Genomic DNA, 19,520 nt, shown 5'->3' with positions numbered 1-19,520 from the left:
AGGAATTCTTGACTCTGACATCCACAGTGTGAGGTGGAGAAGCCCTGGCCTAGGAGCTCCTGTCTTCTCCCGTGAAGACATCAATCCAGCCTTATCTACACAATGCCTACACACACAGAACTTGCAGATTGTTCTTATAGGTTCCTACATCTGAATGTCTGCCCAGTGCCAAACCTACAGTCATGTGGATTCCTACAGGGATAATTCCAAAGTAGTTGGCTATATCATTTCTTTTTTTCCCCCATGTATTTGCACAGAGTTTAAGAATAGAAGGAGCTTTGCAAATACATTACTGCACAATAGGATTCACATTCAGAACATACTGAATGTACCCTATGGGTATAGGAGGCTTTATTTTTAAAACTAATTTTTCTGCCTGGGTTAAGTTTCACAGCCTTTCAACAGATTATTATTATTTATAGTAATTAGTTTTAGGAAAAAGAAATATAGGACACATTTGGTGGCAGTCTTAACCTACGGGCATCATGCTAATTCTGAAGGTTCATCTGGAAAACGCACCTATACACTCCCAAACACTGAGACTCTTTGTGCTTTAGAGTGAACAGTCTTCTAAATCTTCCCTTCTTTATCTAGATCAGCAGCCACACTGCACTTGCTGTGAGACAGCAAGGCTATGGGTCTGTGTGACCGCACTGATTCCTGATTATTCTACTTAGTACAAGCAACGGGTGGAACTGCAGAACTCAGCTTTGGAACTCACTTGACTCTTAGGAGACTTAGTTCAAATCCAGCCACGTGTATCAGTTTCCCAATTTATTCCACTGTCTTCTCCCTGAATCACTTTTTTGCTTTCTTGTTTACCTGAGTCCGTGGGGAATTCTTTGCAACTTGTCATTTCTATTGGCCTTTCAATTGACCTTGTTGACTATTATTTTATTATGCTTTAAACATAGTTATTTTATCTTTTGATCTATTTCATGCTAGATTTAAATTCTGTTCCATCAAATACCAGTGAGTGAATCAATATTTCTTAATATAGTAATGCATTTCAGGTCATTTTTATGATCTCCAACATGCAGCAACAGTGTTTAATAACTGTTGAATAAACAGCCTTTTACAATAGGCATATCTTATCATGGGCCCCTGTAGTAATGGCATGTCAGTCACCCCACACCATTATCCTTAGACAGACCAGTACTACTGGATTTGTTTTGTTGATAAACTTTGTATATTGTGATAGTGACCTGTAACCCCATACAAGGATGATAAACTAGTTGTTGAACCTTTCTGATCTTAGTCTTTCTAAGTTCTTTAGATAACAACCATTAAATATGACAGTTTCCATCAAATGTCAGATTTATTTATGGTATATCAGAACTATTTATGAATCATATTCAGCTGTATACAGTTGGCCTTCTGATCAGGCTGTGTGCTATGATCAGGCTGTGTGTTATGATCAGGCTGTGTGCTATATGTAGGCTGTATACTATGATCAGGCTGCGTGCTATGATCAGGCTGTGTGCTATGTGTAGGCTGTGTGCTATGATCAGGCTGTGTGCTATGTGTAGGCTGTGTGCTCTGATCAGGCTGTGTGCTATGTGTAGGCTATGTGCTATGATCAGGCTGTGTGCTATGTGTAGGCTGTGTGCTCTGATCAGGCTGTGTGCTATATGTAGGCTGTGTGCTCTGATCAGGCTGCGTGCTATGTGCAGGTTGTGTGCTATGTGCAGGTTGTGTGAGACTTGAATGTCTACACATGCCAGCATCAGCAGTGGGTCACACTTTTCTGTGGACACTAAGGGATGACCAGAATTGCCCCCAAGCTGCACACTATTGTGTCTCACTCATATGCACAGAAAGAGGATCAGGAGTTAGAAACAAAGCATGTAAGCACTCTAATTCCCAAGCACGCCCTGCAGATAACTTTTCATTAACATGAACCCAGGTCCAGAGATTTTCCTAAAAGGAATAGACTTGTGAGCTTCATGCCTGATGGTTTCTTTCCCTCCACACACGCTCAAATTTGAACCTCTGCCTCATCGCTAACAACTGTGGGATTTGGAAATTCTTTTAATCTTATTTCATTTATGAAATAGAATTTTGAACATTTTCTTTGTTCCCTCACAAGGCCATTATAATTTTCAAAGAAGAAAATGCAAAAGTTTGTCATGAGCAAAAATTCCAAATAACTGTGAGGGATTTCTGTCATTGGCATGGATTAACCAAACTGCCATTGGCTGGAACTCAGGGCTCAGTCTCTCATCTATCCGACTACACTGAGGGACATTCTCATGGGTACCTAATGACGCCCTTTCTCCTTTTTCTATTCACAGCTTGGAGCTGAAGTGGTCTTATATTGAATGGTCCCAGACTGAATATGAGGTCTGTGAGAATGTGGGCTTATTGCCCTTGGAAGTTACCAGAAGGGGATATTCCCTGGACTCAGCCTTTGTGGGTATAGAGGTAACAACTCTAAAATGCAAATAATATTGCTGGTTAGTGAATTCAATGATTTTCTTAGAAAAATTTGTAATGGCCAAGGACCACAAATGGCAGAGGGGGGTGGTCATTATATGCTGGAGAGTCTAAGTATACAACATCTTTGTCCCCCAGTCTGAATTCTTAGACAATATTTTAAATCCACTGGCTTTGGTTTTGAAATCTGGCTATTTCTATATATTATTTAGCTTTCAAGTTTTATTTCACAGAAAGAAATATCTAACTTTGTGGATCTGTCTTAAATTCCACCTTGGAAGGTGTATTCAGCTCCTATGAGATGCCTAAAGCAGTCATCAGCAAATGGTAGTCTAAGAGGTCATCCCTTCTTCAGCGAGACTTCTAGACAGAGTCTTTAGCCTATTAGCATTTTGGCTGGAAAGAGAGACAATGTCTGAGACCGCAGGAACAGACATAAGCCTAGTTTGAGATGTATCCACATCATGCAGAAGTAGAAGGACACTTTGGGACAGTCACCTGAAGTGCAGTCCTCACATGGACGGGGTTTGCTGTCCTTTCCAAGGGTTGGAGCACAATCTGAGGCTTGTAGAGTTGAATGTGGTTTTGAAGTCATTGTATCAATGGCCTTTCCAGAAAGTGGCCTTGTAAAGAGAGTTTATGTACTTTGATGGAGAATGAAAGAGACTCCTACTCAGTCTAATGGGATGAGCCTCTGGGTGAGGTGGCATCTCTGTTAGCAGAAGTTATGCTGAGTTAAAATTGCCTCAACACCCCCGTCGACCTAAACCTGAGCACATCCAGACATCAGTTTGTCTTTCTAGTGGGCGTAGGTCTCTGTCTCACGGACTTGCAGGTGTTTTATCATCAAGGTAGAAAAGTTAGCATTTCCCATAATTCCAGGGAATGGCTATGGGAAAGAAGAGAATTAACCTAGTGTGTCTTTGTTAACAATCCCCTGGTCCCCCACAGAGATTGCTCTGTATTTGAATGAAGCATTTAAGTCTATGTTACCACTCACCTTGACATGCAGAAAGAACTTATATGGGACTTTAGTCTACATAAACAGTTGTCTGATCCTGACAGCTAAGTGTGCAGGCCTTCATCAAGTATAGTACCTGAGGTTTTGGGGACTGCTTGCTATAGGGTATATAGAATCTGCCATCTTACATGAGATCTTACGGGCTACTTGACTGAGAAGTGAGAGAAGACATACTTTCCCCTTGTTGTTTGCCCTCGCTGCATTGTGTCCCATCACCTGATCTGTCTTTCCAAACACCTTGCCTCAGACATGCTTTTCCCACCTAGGATTCTGTAAACTCGGTGGTGGTAAATACTAGGTAATCGCATATATGAGAACCATGCAGACAAATGTAACTTCCAGCATATGGTGGATGCAGGTGTACAATGGGCTGCCTTTTCCCAGCAAAAGCTGGTTCAGGGGGAGCCTTGGCACTGAACACTGAAGACAAAGACCAAATGGAAGCCTAAGAGGTGATCCCTTCTTCAGTTTCTAGCCAGAGTCATTAACCTATTAGCGTCTTGGCTGGAACTAGAGACAGTGTCTGAGACCACAGGAATAGATGGATATTTCAGAGCTTCAAGTTGCACCCTCCGTTCCCTTCACCATCTTGACCATCTTTAAGATCTTAAATAAGTGCAAATTAACAGCTACCTGGAGTATCACTCAAAGGCCCTTTAGAAGCTCACCACAGACAGTTTTTAGCAGACATGTAGGCTCTCCTTAGGTGTCTAAGACCATGACTTTGGATTTTAGACCTAGATCAGGGACTCAATGGAACAGTCCGTAGTCGAATTAGACCAGGGTAATTTTCCCTCTGTACAGCCTTCATAACAAGGCCTGTAGAACCATGGTTCCTGGGCATGGATTGCCTGCTCATAGCTGCTAACCAGGTCGTCAGCCCCACGAAGCTGGGCAGGAGTGATGGGTCCATCAAGGCAGGGAAGTAATGCTCGAGGCTTGTTTGATTGGTCTGGTCCGAGGGATCTCTGTGCCCTGGAGCTTGGGAGGGCCTCAGAGCTGGCTGACAGGAGCACAAGCTCTCGGGCCTCTGGGTTTCCATCTCCCTTCTCCTCTTCCTTCTCCATTTTATGACCAAGGGAGGAGATGGAATAAAATGGCTCTCATAAGAAAGAGAACAATAAGGTTGTAAACTTTATTCTATGTATTCCAATAACTGGATACTTTTAATAAAAGTTGTAAACTTTATTCTATGTATTCCAATAACTGGATTGTGAAGCAATCAGTTAACTTAAGAGGGAAAAAAGCATACTACAGAGCCTGGACCCAAAATGGTTTATTATAATTTAAAAAATCTTACCTAGCATTAAAAACAGACTTGAGGCCATGAATCTAGTCTGGTATGGGGGTCGGAGAGTAAATGTTTCTCTAGTGTAGAATATTTACTTTTATTTTTTAAATGACTTTTTCTTTCCTACTAAGGTTAACCAAGTGTCAGCTCTAGTTGGAAAAGATTTTACTGTCACTCCATCCAAACTGCTTCAATTTGACCCAGGTACGTTTTGTGTTTATGGTTTATTTCATGTTTCATAAGCAATATAGAGACTGCTGAGAACACAGGATATTATGCAATTTCAGCCAACTAGAGGATCGTCAGGGAGGCGTACCACCCTTCTCCCAACAGACGAGCTTGGCCCGAAGTTCTGCTCTTATATATAGTGTTCTTATAAGTGAATATTTATTTAAACTGAGGAAAAGGATCATAGCAAATGATAAACATAAAAATATCAAAGAAAATATTCAAAACCATCCAGAAAGATAAAGTAATTTAAACATTATTATAACATAATGTTAATTTAAATATACACATATTTTGGTAGGAATTTTTCAAATGTTATGATTCTATAGATACCTAAAAGGAGTTTCTAATGGATCTCTTTTGAAATAAGTTGTCATAGTAGGTGTTTGGATTCTGTCTAAGCTCCACCCCACAATTACCTGGCAACAGCCAGGTATGCCCCTCCCACAGTTGCCTGGCAACAACCAGGTAGGCCTGGCCTATAAAAGAGGGCGCTGGGCCCCCTCCTCTCTCTCACCTCTCTTACCTCTCTTCCTCTTGGCACTCTCACCTCTATCCTCTCTGCCCCTCTTGGGCTCTCTTCCCCTCCTCCCTCTCTCCACATGGTCATGGCGGGCCTCTACTTCTCCACACATTCTCTCTCTGCATTCTCTGCCTCCACTACCCCATTAACTCCCATCCTCTGTCCTGAATAAACTCTATTCTAAACCGTGTCTGTCTGGTCCCTCAGGGGAAGGGATGCCTGGGCATGGGCCCTCTGGGACACACCCTTCCCCCCACACCATCGTATACCACATTCTCTAAACCTCTTTTTCTTTTTATGAACCTAACAGTAGGCTTCCAGGGCAAATCGTTATTTCATTGAATAGTACTTACTTTGATTCAAATCTGTGGAAAATTTTACTAAGTAGCAAAAAAGTAAGATATCAAAGTATGGTTTCTTCTCCTAAAGTTGTTCTACTGCATGCAACATGACATGAGAATATTTGCCAAGAGAACTTTGGAAGCCAAAGTGAAAAACCATTGTTCTGGGTAAAGAAAATGCTGGAAGACTTCCTCCGGGAGGCAGCATTCTAGTGGGGACCAGGAGGGGGAGAGGAGAGGGGGGAGGAGGCCTGAAACACTACTGCAAAAGCACCACCCCCCCTTCAAGGCTTTCCTGTGGGCGGGTTTAACAGTCTCCATGTTCTTCTCGCTTGCTCTCTCCCCTTCCCTATGGAAGGACCTGGATCACTCACCTAAGAACAAATGGAAGAATGCTGGAGAAGTGGCCGGGGCTTGCAGCTTTGTACTGCAGAAATGTTATGTACCTTGAAGACCCTCTGCCCAGTGTCAGCTCACTAAAGTGACTGAGCGCGATATCACCGTCCCCAAACAGACCACCTTAGTGTTAGGGGAGGAATGTCTTTGTGCTGTTCACAATAAGAAACATAACATATGGAGATTATATTGTTTCTCTATAACAGAACCGGGTAGTTTTAAACATAGACGTTGCCCTGAAGTTTCAGAGGCTCTTTAGTCCTAGAACAATAAGTGAGTCTGTGAAGGAGAATCTCTCCTGTCTCTTTCTTTGGTGCCTTTTGAGGTTTGCTGGCCATCATTTATTTGGTGGTCCTGGCTCTGTCTCTGTCTCCAGAGTCCTTGTCTTCATCTTCAGATGATGCTCTCCCTATGGATAGATTCTCCCTCATCATAAGGACCCAAATGAAGTAAAGGAGCTACCCTGCTCCACCGTGATGTCATGCTAACTCATGACCATGCCATCACCCCATTTATAAATAAGGTCACATTGTGAGGTCCTGGCAGTTAGTTAGGAAGACCTCACAAGATAAGCTGTGGGGATACAATTCAGCTTATAACAATGAACCTTACATTTGACATGCAACAGCTCAGATATTCTTGTCAGCCTCCTTCCCCGTGTCATTTAGCTTTCTAATGTGGGTGAGTGGGTTTTCTAGGCTGACCGCATTATGGCTGTTCAGTATTCAATGTTTATCCTCAGGCTTCTGCAGGTTCCTTAGTCCTCTACTCTGCCACGAAAGGGTTAATATTCCTTTTGTCCTCCATGTTTTAAAGGGTTTGTTTGAAAGTCAATCATTTTTGCCATATGCCCTTTTTATTACCCATGGCTGTTTGTTGCAGGTTGGGTTTGCAGCAGCCCACCAGGCGCTCTGTTTGGGTTAGAGGAGCTAGAAAGTATCACACTAGGGGAGACGCAGAAATTTATCAGTTGGAGATTCTGCTGCATAAGATAAATGCCTGTTTGTCTAGAAGAGTTTGCATGCTGTTTTGATAGCTACTAATGACTTCTGGGGCCCCCAAATGGTCTCAGGATTTTAAGGATTGTTTATACATCGAGAAATAATATAAGCATATTTTATACATTTTTAAAAAAATAAGAGCCACACTCTTGGCTGCTCATGATTTTGGAATTTATTAAGTTAGAAATAATTTCATATCATGAAGCCTTACTTTAGAGAATTAAAAAAGTTCCCCACATCCACAGGTCCTATAAATGTTTATATACTTCCATATTGTAAACCCTTGCCTCTTTTAGATGTCCCCAGCTCCACCCTATCACTTTTGCCAGGAGCAATCTATTCATTTCTTTGGAAATATCAGCTTCCCTGATACCAGAGAAGCAGACCGGGGTCATCCAGTACATGAGCTACATGAGACTGAAGACCTCATACTGGGGAGTCTTGCCTGCAGCACTTTACAGAACTTTGCAGACAGGAATCTTGAGAAGGCATTCAGCTGCTGTGACCTGAAGGGCTTCAGTGCCTGTGCAAATACTCTAAGGAAAAAAACGAGTGCTTTCCTTTACAATGTGTCCCTGAAAGATTTGATGCATTCTTAATCAAATCTTCATCATTCTGAAAAGTCAAAATGTTTTCTAAAGGAACAGCTCTCTAATTTGGCATTTACTGAAAAATATTGAGAAAATGTCTCTCAACAGAGAAATCTGCTTTGTAGGAAAATATCCAGGAACTCATGGTCTCTGTATAATGGGTGTGCTTTTATGACAGGGCACCTCTTCTGCCCTCTGCCACTTTTTGTTTTCTGGAAATGGGGGTGGGGGAGGGGGCGGTTCAAGCCTCCTGGAAACCCAGATATATCTCAGGGAGTTAAGGGACACTTTGCACCTAGGAAGCAGAGGAAGCAGGGGACCAAACAACAGCAATGAAAATCCCATTCACAGTCTCCTTAACCTGAGACGGTGCCCCACACCTGGGAGGCTTGAAACCAAGTTGAAATGTAGGTCAGCAAATAGCTCTTGAAAGGGCTTGGAGAAGATCCTTCTCAACTCTTTGGTTTTGTTCCATAAGTTCCAGCAACAACTTTAAAGGCCTTTTTGATGGATTTTGTTTAAAAGTGATACTATCATTTTTCTAAAATAAATTTTGAAATAGGAAAACTGTTTGAGATGTGGAAATATGTTTCTGTATATTGGATTTTTATTTAAATTGTACCTAACCTTATGATGCTTGGTGGCCAGAACAGTTCTCTATTATCAATCTCAGCCTTCATCTCTCTTCATTGCCCTTTTCATTTTATCTCCACAGCTGCCTCTAATGTCCCAGAGTCTCCGGGTACCCAACCTTTGCACAGACACTCTCAAATTCAGTTTGCTAAAGTGTTCGCTTTCAGGATGTCAGTGATGTCTTCCCTCATTAACCATTGGCCATTCAGTATAGCGTAGCTACCAAGAATCTGCCTGCAACCTGTGGCCTCTTTTCTCCAGATGCAACTTGCCCATTCAGCTAGTCTATTTACCATTCTCCTGACTCAAACCTCAACTTTGCTAACTTCCTTAGATTGCATCTCATTTCTTCCCTTCAAATCAGTGTATGTGGAGCCTACAGGCATCTACTGTGTACACACCGCACTCTGATCTGTGTATGTGGAGCCTACAGCCATCTACTGTGTACACACCACACTCAGATCTGTGTATGTGGAGCCTACAGTCATCTACTGTATACACACCGCACTCTGATCTGTGTATGTGGAGCCTACAGGCATCTACTGTGTACACACTGCACTCAGATCTGTGTATGTGGAGCCTACAGTCATCTACTGTGTACACACCGCACTCTGATCTGTGTATGTGGAGCCTACAGACATCTACTGTATACACACCGCACTCTGATCTGTGTATGTGGAGCCTACAGGCATCTACTGTGTACACACCGCACTCTGATCTGTGTATGTGGAGCCTACAGCCATCTAGTTCACGTACTGTATTCTGTATATTTTGTCAGCTAATCACACATAGCTTTTAATAGTTACTTGGCATTTCTGGTAAGAAGAAGGACTATAGAATCCCTGGGTCCCTTATCCACCTAGTCAAACAAGCACAAATCAAAAAATAATCAGAAAAGTCATTCTATCTGTAATGACTGTGAACCCTTTGGTTTTTTTGTCATTACCTAGAACAAGGTTCTAGATTTACAAAGAACTCATTATATCGCTATTATAAACGATCTATAGATGGTCTAAAGTTTACTGGAGGATTGCATAGGGTATATATACAAGGGACTCAAGCAGCTGCTGCAGATGTTGGCATTCAGTGAGAATTCTGGGACCAATCTTCTTGGGTACCCCAAGACAATTTGTCTTGGCTCCTCCAAAAAGTTTCAAACTCCTTTAGGTCAGAGCTTGGCTTGTGATGAATGTCTGGTTCTCCACAGTTCTAAAGCAAAGGTAAGCACTTAGGTAAACATCCACTTTGGTGGACCTGCTCGTCCATCCGTGAGAGGGGGATTAATTAATATTCTATATTAGATAGTTCAACTTCCGACTTTGCAAAGACTGGAAAAAGAGATAATCTGAGACCACAGAAGATGCTGGAAGCTTCATACATCGGGCACCAACTTCTTTTTACCAAAATTATTGCAGATGCTTCCATTTTCCCTCACAAGGCAGCCCAGTTCAGAAGTGAACAATCTTAACATTCCACTGAATGCTTCAGGGATCCACGACCCTACCATAAAGTCGATATGAGACATACTTTTGAGAAGGTGGCTCTCATGTAGATGACAGAGTGACAGACATGTCCATATACAAGCAAAAACATGAGTTTTCACAAGAGAAGGCTGGGAGAGAGCGTTTATCACGGTTTAGAGAAAGCCTTACGGATATGGAAGCAACCATAGACAGGGGAGGCAGGACAGACTTCCAAGCTTTGCCCTAGAGCCTAAACTGTAAACTTACTGCCCTTTGTCCCTATCTTAGCCTCTCACGCCACCAAACAGCATTCAGTTTGCTTACCCCTGCTGTAAGATGTACCACAGTTCCTGTCATAGAACTGCTGAGATTGCGACCGTTTCAGAAGTGTCTTCCAGCCTGGATACTCTGGGGCTCCGGCTTAAATTTGCATCCATCCTAATGGGACAGATGGGTTGGGGGATATCTTAGGAAATGAAAACTTGTGTTAAGTTCAGAAGATTATGTGGAATAAACTTGTTTGTACTCCATGATAGAAACAAGAGAGGGGAGATGTAGGCTGGACCAATCTATGTGTACAGTCCCCAGATGATACATTCTCTTTAGGAGAGCATCCAACTGCTGAAAAATCAGCCATGGGCTAGAAGATCTGGGAGTGGGGCGGGGGGGCGGGGTGGGGTGGGAGGTGAGGGGGGATAGCCTCCGATGCAGGCAGCAGTCGGAGTAAATGAATCACTTCAAGGATTCTGTGAGGTGCCTGAAGTACCATTCAATAATCAATTCTGTCTGCTGCACCATCCTAAGATCTTTGCAACTATTAAGATTTTCAGATCGTAGTAACTATTTATTCCTAGGCACAGAAGGGATGGGGTTGGGAGAAAAATTATGTCTGGGATTTTGTCTACTAACCTTTTTTCCCTCCCTCTGTGTAATGCAGCTTACTTTTTTGTTACAGTGTTTGCATTGAAGGCCGGTCATCATTGTCCAGGAACAAATGTGGTCTTTTTATATTATTTGGGAGAACAGCAGGGCGTCAGTGAGTTGGTGGCAGTACAATAGCTCACTCGGTCGACTGCAGTCTAGCTGTAGACATGTTAATTAATATATTTCTCTGACACCTAGGTGATTGAAATAGCAATTAAAGAGTAATTAAAATGTTTACTTCTTGTAGGAATGTCAACTAAGATGTGGAATATAGCAATTACCTATGACGGATTAGAGGAAGATGATGAGGTCTTTGAAGTAATTCTGAACTCCCCTGTGAATGCGGTTCTTGGCACACAGACAAAAGCAGCAGTGAAAATTTTGGACTCAAAAGGAGGTATTCTTTTGATCCTCGTCTTGAAATCAGGAGCGGTCCTGGCGCCACGGCTGTTGGCTTGCAGCAGCCAACAAGCTTGATAACACCTTCAAATCAAAATGCGTAATTTCTTGTCAAGAAAGCCGCCTCCACCATGACTCCGGTTTCTTTATTCTGGTTTGTGCTTCATGTGGTTTTTCCTCCCGCTAAGAGCAATGGCTGCAGCAAAGCAACAAGTCAGTGCCCTGGTTGCTTTTTTTTCTAACCATTTGTTGTTCTCACCAAGGGGGAAACAATGTTGGTGAGAATCTATGGACAATTATTCTCCCCCTGGGTTTGCAGGACTGTAATTATGCTCCTCTGTTAAAGAGAGCTCTCTCGGTGCCTAAAACAGGAGCCCCCACTGTAGTGTGACCAGGACAATTCTAAGAAGGGAAGGATTGGGGAGGGCGTAGATGTGAAGATGCAGCTGGCCGGCCGGGGGACTGGGGGGCAGCTGGAGAATATTAATGAATGACTTGGTGAGGCAGAGCCAACCGGTTCTGGGAAGAGCCTGCTAGAAAGCCACCTACAAATAAAATGAAAAGCAGAGCCGTTGGCACTCTGAGGGTTTGTTCTGCCAAAGTCCTTCCGCTTCTGGTTCCTTATCTATGTGACGCTGTATATGTGCAGCGTGACACTCCATTTCAAGCCTTTTTAAAATGCTTGTCATGCCCTGTGATCTAGTGTCCCTTCGCTCACCCTATAATAAAAGTGGGTGCTGTCTGGACACCCACATTTCCATGACATCTCTCATCCCCTCTTTCTCCACACCACCTGGGCTTCTTTGTCAGCAGAAATGTCCACTCACATTAAGTGTGGGAAATACACACGTACAAAATGTCCTGGGCTGGGAACATAGATCAGTGACAGAGTGCTTGCTTTAGCCTGTGAAAGACTCCGTGCTCGAATCTCCGTGCAGCTAAAAATAAATATCCAGACAGGTTCTTTCAGCAGGTCACTTTTGTTTTCTTGTTAGTCGAGGTCTGTAATTGTGCTGTAATTTTTATTTCCTTTTTACGTATGGTTTGGTGGGGAGGTCAGAGAACCACCTGTGGGAATCTGTTCTCTCCTCTTAAATGGGTTCCCAGGATCAAACTCTAGTAGTCAGGCTCAGTGGGAAGCATCGTCACCTGCTGAGGTATTTCACTGGCCTGGTTTGTTTGTGTTCGGTGGGCTGTTTTCTGTGCCTTCCCAGAAAATTTTGGGAAATTTAGAACAAAATTAGAAAATATTGTTTCTAATAGAGACTCTCTTAAGATTCACTAGGGTTTTCCTCCCGTTAGACTTGATTGCAATATTTTTATAGTTGCTGCTTGATCACATGCTATCTTTAAATAATTGAGTTTGTACCTCTAAAAGACTGGAGGAAAACGGAATCCTTTCAAAGCGTTGGGAGGGGGGTGGTGCTTGATCAGTGAATAAACCTTCCACATTAATGTGGATCACAGGCGGGAAGTGAGCCGGTTTCCTAAGTGTCTGGAATGATTATCAAACCATGACGATGATTTTCATCTATGATTTGTGGGATGGATTTCATGACTTTATAATCACCCCATCCATGTGCAGAAGGATACCGCTTTCCCAGGTGGAAACTGATGAAGAGAGAGGGAGTTTCTGGCAAATGGGAAAAAGGCAACATCTGGTGGGAAATTCATCCGTCTAGGTTTAATGACAAGCTGTTCCAGGAACGGTGTCAATGCCATCGCTTATGTGTTTGTGTAGTATACTGATCGCCTGCCATCTTGCATGCCTCCAGGACGGTGCCATCCTTCAAATTCCTTCAACCAAAACAAGCACAGCACGTGGGGGAAGGGCCGTTGGCATCCGCTGCCCTCAGGATCATCCTCACTCACCACTTCGGGGTCTCCTCATCTGGAAAGAAGGCCTCCTCCGGCTTTCACCAAAGGAGATGCTCTTCAGGGTTTTGGTCTCACAGACCTCTCTCAAAGGAAGATGAAGGCCCAGGGGAATGGCAGATCAGTAAGGATGAAGCCGTTCTGGGAGCGGATGTGTGGGGATGTGTAATAAGTGTCTGAGAACAGTGCAGAACTGTTTGGTTTCTCACAGTGAGTTCTTTGTGGAGTCATGCAGCGCCTTTTATATGCAAATATCATTATGTTGACCCACTCCACTAACTACGCCAATTGAAGCAGTAGGTACATTCATTCTGCCATGTGAATCCTGCTTTGGTTTCTTTTAGGACCAAGATAGATAGGGAACAATCGGTGGACCTAGAACAGAAGCACATTTAAGTGACCCCCCTTGGGTGTGGAAGCTCTAACTCCCATAAGGCATACTCTCATGTGTGTGTGTATGCATGTGTGTACATGTGTGTGTGTGTTCCTGAATCTTTCAGTGCTACAGATGCACTGAAAACTAAAGTCACCTCTCTGTCTAACCTGAAATCAGCAAAACCCTGAGCTGTGGTTAGACATGACAGTTTAAAAAATTCTATTGAACCCAGCATGGAAAAAAAAATCTCATGAAATAGTCTTTTAAGTTTTCAATTATTTCAGAACCTTTTAAAATATACTGCTACTTGCTTTTTAAGTCAGCTTTGTACATGTACTGTCTTTCGTTGCTTTCAGGTTCTCCCATCTTCTGTTTGTACAAATGGAACAGACACCATCTACAATGTAAGCATAAAGAATTGCTAAATGTCTTAAGTTCATAGATGTTTTCATAGTAGCAATGCTATTATATTTTTCTCTTTGTCTATTTATCTAAAAGTCATTTTTTCTGAAAAAGTTTTTTTTTAGAAGATTGAGGTTGAGAAAAGTTCTTTTTTCTCTTTGCTTTGATAGTCTTTGAAATGCTCATCACCATCATCATCATTATTACTATTAAAAGGTTTGTTTGTTCTCTCAATGCTTATTTTTCTCTCATTGTTTTTGTTTGTTGCTTTCTTCAAGTACCATGGTATAGTTTCCTTGAAACTAGAGGAGGACAGATTCTCAGCTCACAAACGGAAGGCCAAAATATCCATTGTTAGTCAGCCACAGAGGACAATCAAGGTGGCAGAGCTGCCTGTAGCTGACAAGGTGGAGTCCGCAACTGACTCGCACTTTCTCAGGCAGGTATGGAAATCTTCCCTCCTTCCTGTTTGCCTTCCAGGAAGCTGTTCTCTGTGCCAGTAACACACTTCCTTTACAAATGGACCCTGAGTTTGGGGATAGTTTACTTGACACAGATACTGCCCTATAGATGAAGACTCAAGGGAGGAATCTGCTATCAACCTGAGTGAAATCAATTCTAATCCGCCACTCTTCCCTACAGGGTCTGCGGCCCTTGTTTCCAAAGAACTGTTCTGTGGAATTAAAGGGACTCTTTCATTTTGAAGAAAGCACCCACCGATTGTATCAATGTGATGGGATCTCCTGGAAAGCCTGGAGCCCCCAAACCAAGGTGGGACATTGGCTGTAGCTAAGCACTTTTAGTGGCACTATACCATTTGATGAGCTTACCTCGAGATTCAGCATGCGATTCTCAACTCTTTCTTGTTATACCTCGTCTTTCTTGTTATACCTAGAGAGCCATGAGGGAAAAATGGTACAAAGTGACTTTTTAAGATCCAAAATATAAAGCCAGATGGTGGTGGTACCTGCTTTGAATTCCTGCAGAGACGGGTGGATCTCTGAGTTCGAAGTCAGCCTGGTCTATAGAGTGAGTTCTAGGACAGCCAGGACTACACAGAGAAACCCTGTCTCTGGGGGGGGGGGGGGACAACAATGATAAGATACAAAATATAGTGTTAGATCAGTTGATTTTGTTTAGTTATCAGAATGTCATTGGTATAAAATTGAACCATCTCTGACTGAGGTGGTCTTTTCAGAGGGAAGTCATTTATCTCTTAAGATGGGAAATTACAGCTATGGCTGCCCAGCCAGTCTGCTTCGCTGAAGTGAGAAGACTCACAGGCTTCTGCTATGAGGGAGATTTCAGATTGTCAAGTCCATTCAGGTGTGAACATGCAACTGTTTTGCAGGGGCTGGAGGACAGATCCTGCCCAGTTGGATGGCTGCTTCATTCGGGCTACTGTCACATCTTGGTCACAAGACAGAAAGCCACCTGGACCACAGCTACCCGAGCTTGCAGAGAACAGTAAGGAGCCCGACATCACACGTTTTCCTTATTTTCACATGGAAATGCAGGCCTGCATAAGTCATTGAATAAGTATTGAATGTCTAAAGTCTGTCCAGCCTTGTCTAAGGTGCCTAAGGGGAGTTTGTAGTTTGGAATGGATTTGTGGCTGACTTTGATGCTGCTGTCTGCTAAGGTCTTTTCTGTTATGGCTGTACTGGTGCCACATTCTTTTCTGTTTCCTTTTATTGCCATCTTTTAAAGAAAAAGAACTTTCCCGAGTTAGCAGCACTATAGGTTGTGATATTTTCTCATCTCTCTTTGTTCCCCCTTCAAATGACAGGCAACCATGCCCATTGATTTTAAAGTATTTGGTAATGAAAGGCCTTGGCATCCAGCCTCTGGCAGTGTGGGAAGCACTGATGCCCATAAAGCCAGGCAAGTAGGACAAAGGCTCATTGGGTAACAGTCAATAAAAGATGACTGTGGTCAGATAATGACAACAGAATTCACCTGATCCAGAAGGAATTTAAAAATGCATACGTAGCATTCCTCGACCAACCTTTTTATTTGATAACCTGGATATTATCCAAACAATGCAATTACACTAATATGCATTCTTGTTGAAATTGAGACTACCGTAATTTCTAGTTAATATTGATCATATCTTATGCTTTATCAAATTTAAAAGGGTGTGCTCATCAAAAGATACCATTAAGAAAATGAAAAGGTAAACCACATTCAGAAAAAAAGCTGTGCTTAAATCACATATCTGATAATGCTCTAAAATGGGAGATGAAGCTCCTGTAAATTAATAACAAAAATATAGCTGAACTAAGAGCAAGCGGGATTGACGAGGTGGCTCGGCAGGAAAGCCTAACAACTCGTGAAAAGGTGGAGAGGACCAAGTCCGCGAACGTGTCCTCTGGCCTTTACATACATGAAGTAGCATGTGTGCATCAGTGCACACAGAACATATACATAACATATACAACTATAACAAAATGTTGTAAGTAACTTAGCAACCTCACAAGAAAAGGAAGCAATAGGTTCCTAAGTAATTAAAAAGACCCTCAACATCATTAGAGACAAGGCAGGTGAAAACAAAAGCAAGTTATACTTAGAAATGATTAAAAATCATAAAATTACAAGACCAGTGTTGACAAGGGTATAGAGCAAAGATAACATGGATTGTTATAAGTGGGGCATCTACTTTGTGGGACTGAGAATTTTTAGAAAAGCTATGCGCCCTATAACTTAGTTATTTTATACCTAGCTACTTCACCAAGGGATTAAAACATGTGCTAGAAAATACAAAAGAATTTTTAAGTTTACTCATAATAAATGATAATAGTGAGGGTTATTTTTGTTATTGGTTTTATAAAAGTGCTGGCTATTTTCTCCATCGCTGAGATAACACATTTATCTACATATAAGATGGGACCTCTGAAACCTCCAACATTGTGGGTAAATTATAGATAAATAACATACAGAAAGCATACAACTATCCACAAGAGAATACACATTACATGATTCCATGTTTATGTGTAGGAGAATCTAGTCTGTGCTGCTTCAGTAATAAAAGGTTTCACACACAGACTGTCAGAGAACTAGAAACAACCCCAAGAATTGTCCTTGTAGAAGGGATAGGGAGGGTCTTTGTCTTTGTCTGCATAGTTATTACGTGGAAATTTGTCAAAATCCATCAAATTAAACATTTAATAACCTCTCCATTATTTGTAAGTTTACCTAGTTGGCTTTTTGTTTTCTTTCATTTTTTTGAGACAAAGTCTCTCTGTGTTGCCCGGGCTACCCTCTACATCATGGGCTCAACACCCAGCTTCTTGAATAGACTTTCCTTTTAAGGATAAAGTATTTAAAACCCAGAAAGGTCGACTACATTTTTCTTGTCACTAGTGTATTTTATATTTTAACTGTAAATAGAGTTACGGCAGAGGTTAATCAGTACTTTTGGGGCAGTTGTTGTTAAGTTGGTAATGTATAAATCCAGACATTTAAAACTCTTAAAATAAATGAGACAGTCTTTTACTAAAACAACCAGATAGCCTACATCTATTTGAAGTTCATCTAGGGCAGTGGTTCTCAACCTTACTAATGTTTTAACCCTTAATATAGTTCTTCATGTTGTGATGATCCTAACCATAAAATTATTTTGGTAGCTACTTCCTAACTCTAACTTTGCTATAATTATGAATCATAATGTGAATATCTGATATGCAGATGTTCTTAGTCGACCCCTAAGAAAGGATCATTTGATCCCCAAGGGGTTTGCAGCCCACAGGTTGAGAATCAGTGATCTAGGGCATGGCAGGCTGAGGCAATGATAGTTTTCTGGCCTTTCACTCCTTGAAAGATCTTGGTGTTAACCCGAAAGCTGTCTGGGCTAGCCAGGAGAAAGATGCTTTGTAAAGGAGAGGGTCGTTAGTGGCAAAGGGAGGGCAGTGGATGTACACAGCAGTGGGGCTCCTCATGGTCATAGTGTAGGGATTTCTTGGTAAAATGTGGACAAACAGAACAGAACTTCCCAACTTTAAAGTGGAAAGCAGGTTTATTGGTTCATCTTCCATTTAACTGTGGCGGCTCTCAGAGGTGAGTTGTGCCTGATCAGTGACATCAGTCACTCCCTTACAGTGATTCCCAAAGGGCAGCCCCATCTGCAGGAAGTCAGTCCTCAGGAAGCTTTCAGGGTTAGTGGTAACGAAAATTGCTTTCTTTCTTTGTGTGGGTGTGGGTTGGGTGAGAGTGGAGGCTGTTTAGAGTTGGCTCTGGAGTCTAGAGGTCAGGTTAGGGTTCTTCCTCGGTTTTAGGGTTTTTTTTTTTTAATTATTTTAGATATGGTCTATCACTGAACCCTGAGGTCTCCAATTCAGACTAGCCGGTGAATGCTCAGTCTCTCTATCTTCCGAGCACTGGGATTAGCGGCACGCTCCACTGTACCCAGCTTATTGATCCTGGGAATCCAAACTCAGGTTCCTGTGCTTGTATATCCATCACTTGATTGATTGTGCTTCTCCCAAACACCCATGATTACCTTTTCTTTTTCTTTTTGAACATTTGTTTATTTGTTTTTGTTGTGTTGGAGAGGAAACCCAGAGCTTGATAAATTATGGCCATACACTCTACTATTACTGAGCTATACCCCAGACTCCTTGATTGTTGATACTGCGAGAAAATAAAGGAGTCATGCGCTGGGAATCGTCTCTGCATCCATACAAAGATCTTGGTAAAAGGTAGCCAGGTGTTTTTTATTTATTATTATTCCAATGTCTATTTCTATTCTTGATTCTGAAATCCTGATCTTCTAATTTCTTAGTGTTACAAATCCTTGTTATAAAATCCTGCCCATTTAGAGGAGCCCTGCTGATGCCTTCCTGTTGATAATCCTGTCACTCTTCCAATACCTTTAAAACTTTTTATTGTATTGATATATTTTATTACAGCTGACTTTTAATGGTTGGAAGCCTTCTAGTTACAGAGAGTTCCTTCATAGTTCTATTAATACTGTCTGGTTTACTCATGATCATCATAAACACAAGGCTGAAATTAAAGGCCTGCCTCCTTCCTTATGTGTTTAACCTAAGACTTCGTCTGTAATTTGGGTTAAGCGCCATCACCCTGACCTAGCTAGCCTGACCCAGTTCTGTGCTGCCTCTCCAACGATACCTTACTTGCATATTATACTTTGTTGTTTACAGAATTCTCTCACAAACCATCACTTCTGGGAGGGAAGTCAGTATCAATACCCACAATTTATAGATTGTAAGACAGGTCTAAGGAAGCAAAATCAGTTGCTCATTGTCATCTGAGCAGGGAAAGAGAAAGGGCTTTTCCAGTACACCTCCCAAAGAGCTCAAAGTGTAGATTTCTCACTACATATGCACTGATAAGTATGGCTATTTTAAATTTGTGTTAGGCAAATCTATCACAAGGCTTCAAAATTGTGTATTTTAAAGTCTTGTATCACTCTCACAGCAAAGAAATAAAAATTTAAAATTGAATGTTTCTAACCCTGCCAGTGAAAACCAAAAGTGTAATCAGGTTTTGAGTTTATAGATTCATGTTTTAACATTTTGTTCTGGAATAAACTGAGTCTAGACCATACCTTTAAACACTCTTCTTTAGTATTGGTCTCATAACCCAATACCTAACCAATC

At 41.9% G+C, this 19,520-nt stretch overlaps 1 protein-coding gene across 1 annotated transcript in view; it reads left to right on the top strand.

Moving 5' to 3' along the window:
* The window catches only part of Frem1 (FRAS1 related extracellular matrix 1), a 162,139-nt gene that overhangs the window by 133,248 nt on the left and 9,371 nt on the right, over window positions 1-19,520 (top strand). Inside the window, exons 28-35 of the mRNA XM_052176688.1 lie at window positions 2,295-2,424; window positions 4,880-4,952; window positions 11,095-11,244; window positions 13,022-13,245; window positions 13,854-13,901; window positions 14,178-14,342; window positions 14,542-14,670; window positions 15,251-15,366. Coding sequence (XP_052032648.1) covers window positions 2,295-2,424; window positions 4,880-4,952; window positions 11,095-11,244; window positions 13,022-13,245; window positions 13,854-13,901; window positions 14,178-14,342; window positions 14,542-14,670; window positions 15,251-15,366 — 1,035 coding nt within the window. The remainder of the gene's footprint in view (window positions 1-2,294; window positions 2,425-4,879; window positions 4,953-11,094; window positions 11,245-13,021; window positions 13,246-13,853; window positions 13,902-14,177; window positions 14,343-14,541; window positions 14,671-15,250; window positions 15,367-19,520) is intronic.

This window comes from Apodemus sylvaticus, chromosome 3 (assembly GCF_947179515.1).
Source record: "Apodemus sylvaticus chromosome 3, mApoSyl1.1, whole genome shotgun sequence".
Taxonomy (NCBI): Eukaryota; Metazoa; Chordata; class Mammalia; order Rodentia; family Muridae; genus Apodemus; species Apodemus sylvaticus.
The sequence above is the reverse complement of the archived record's forward strand: the minus strand, read 5'-3'. Positions and strand labels throughout refer to the sequence as shown.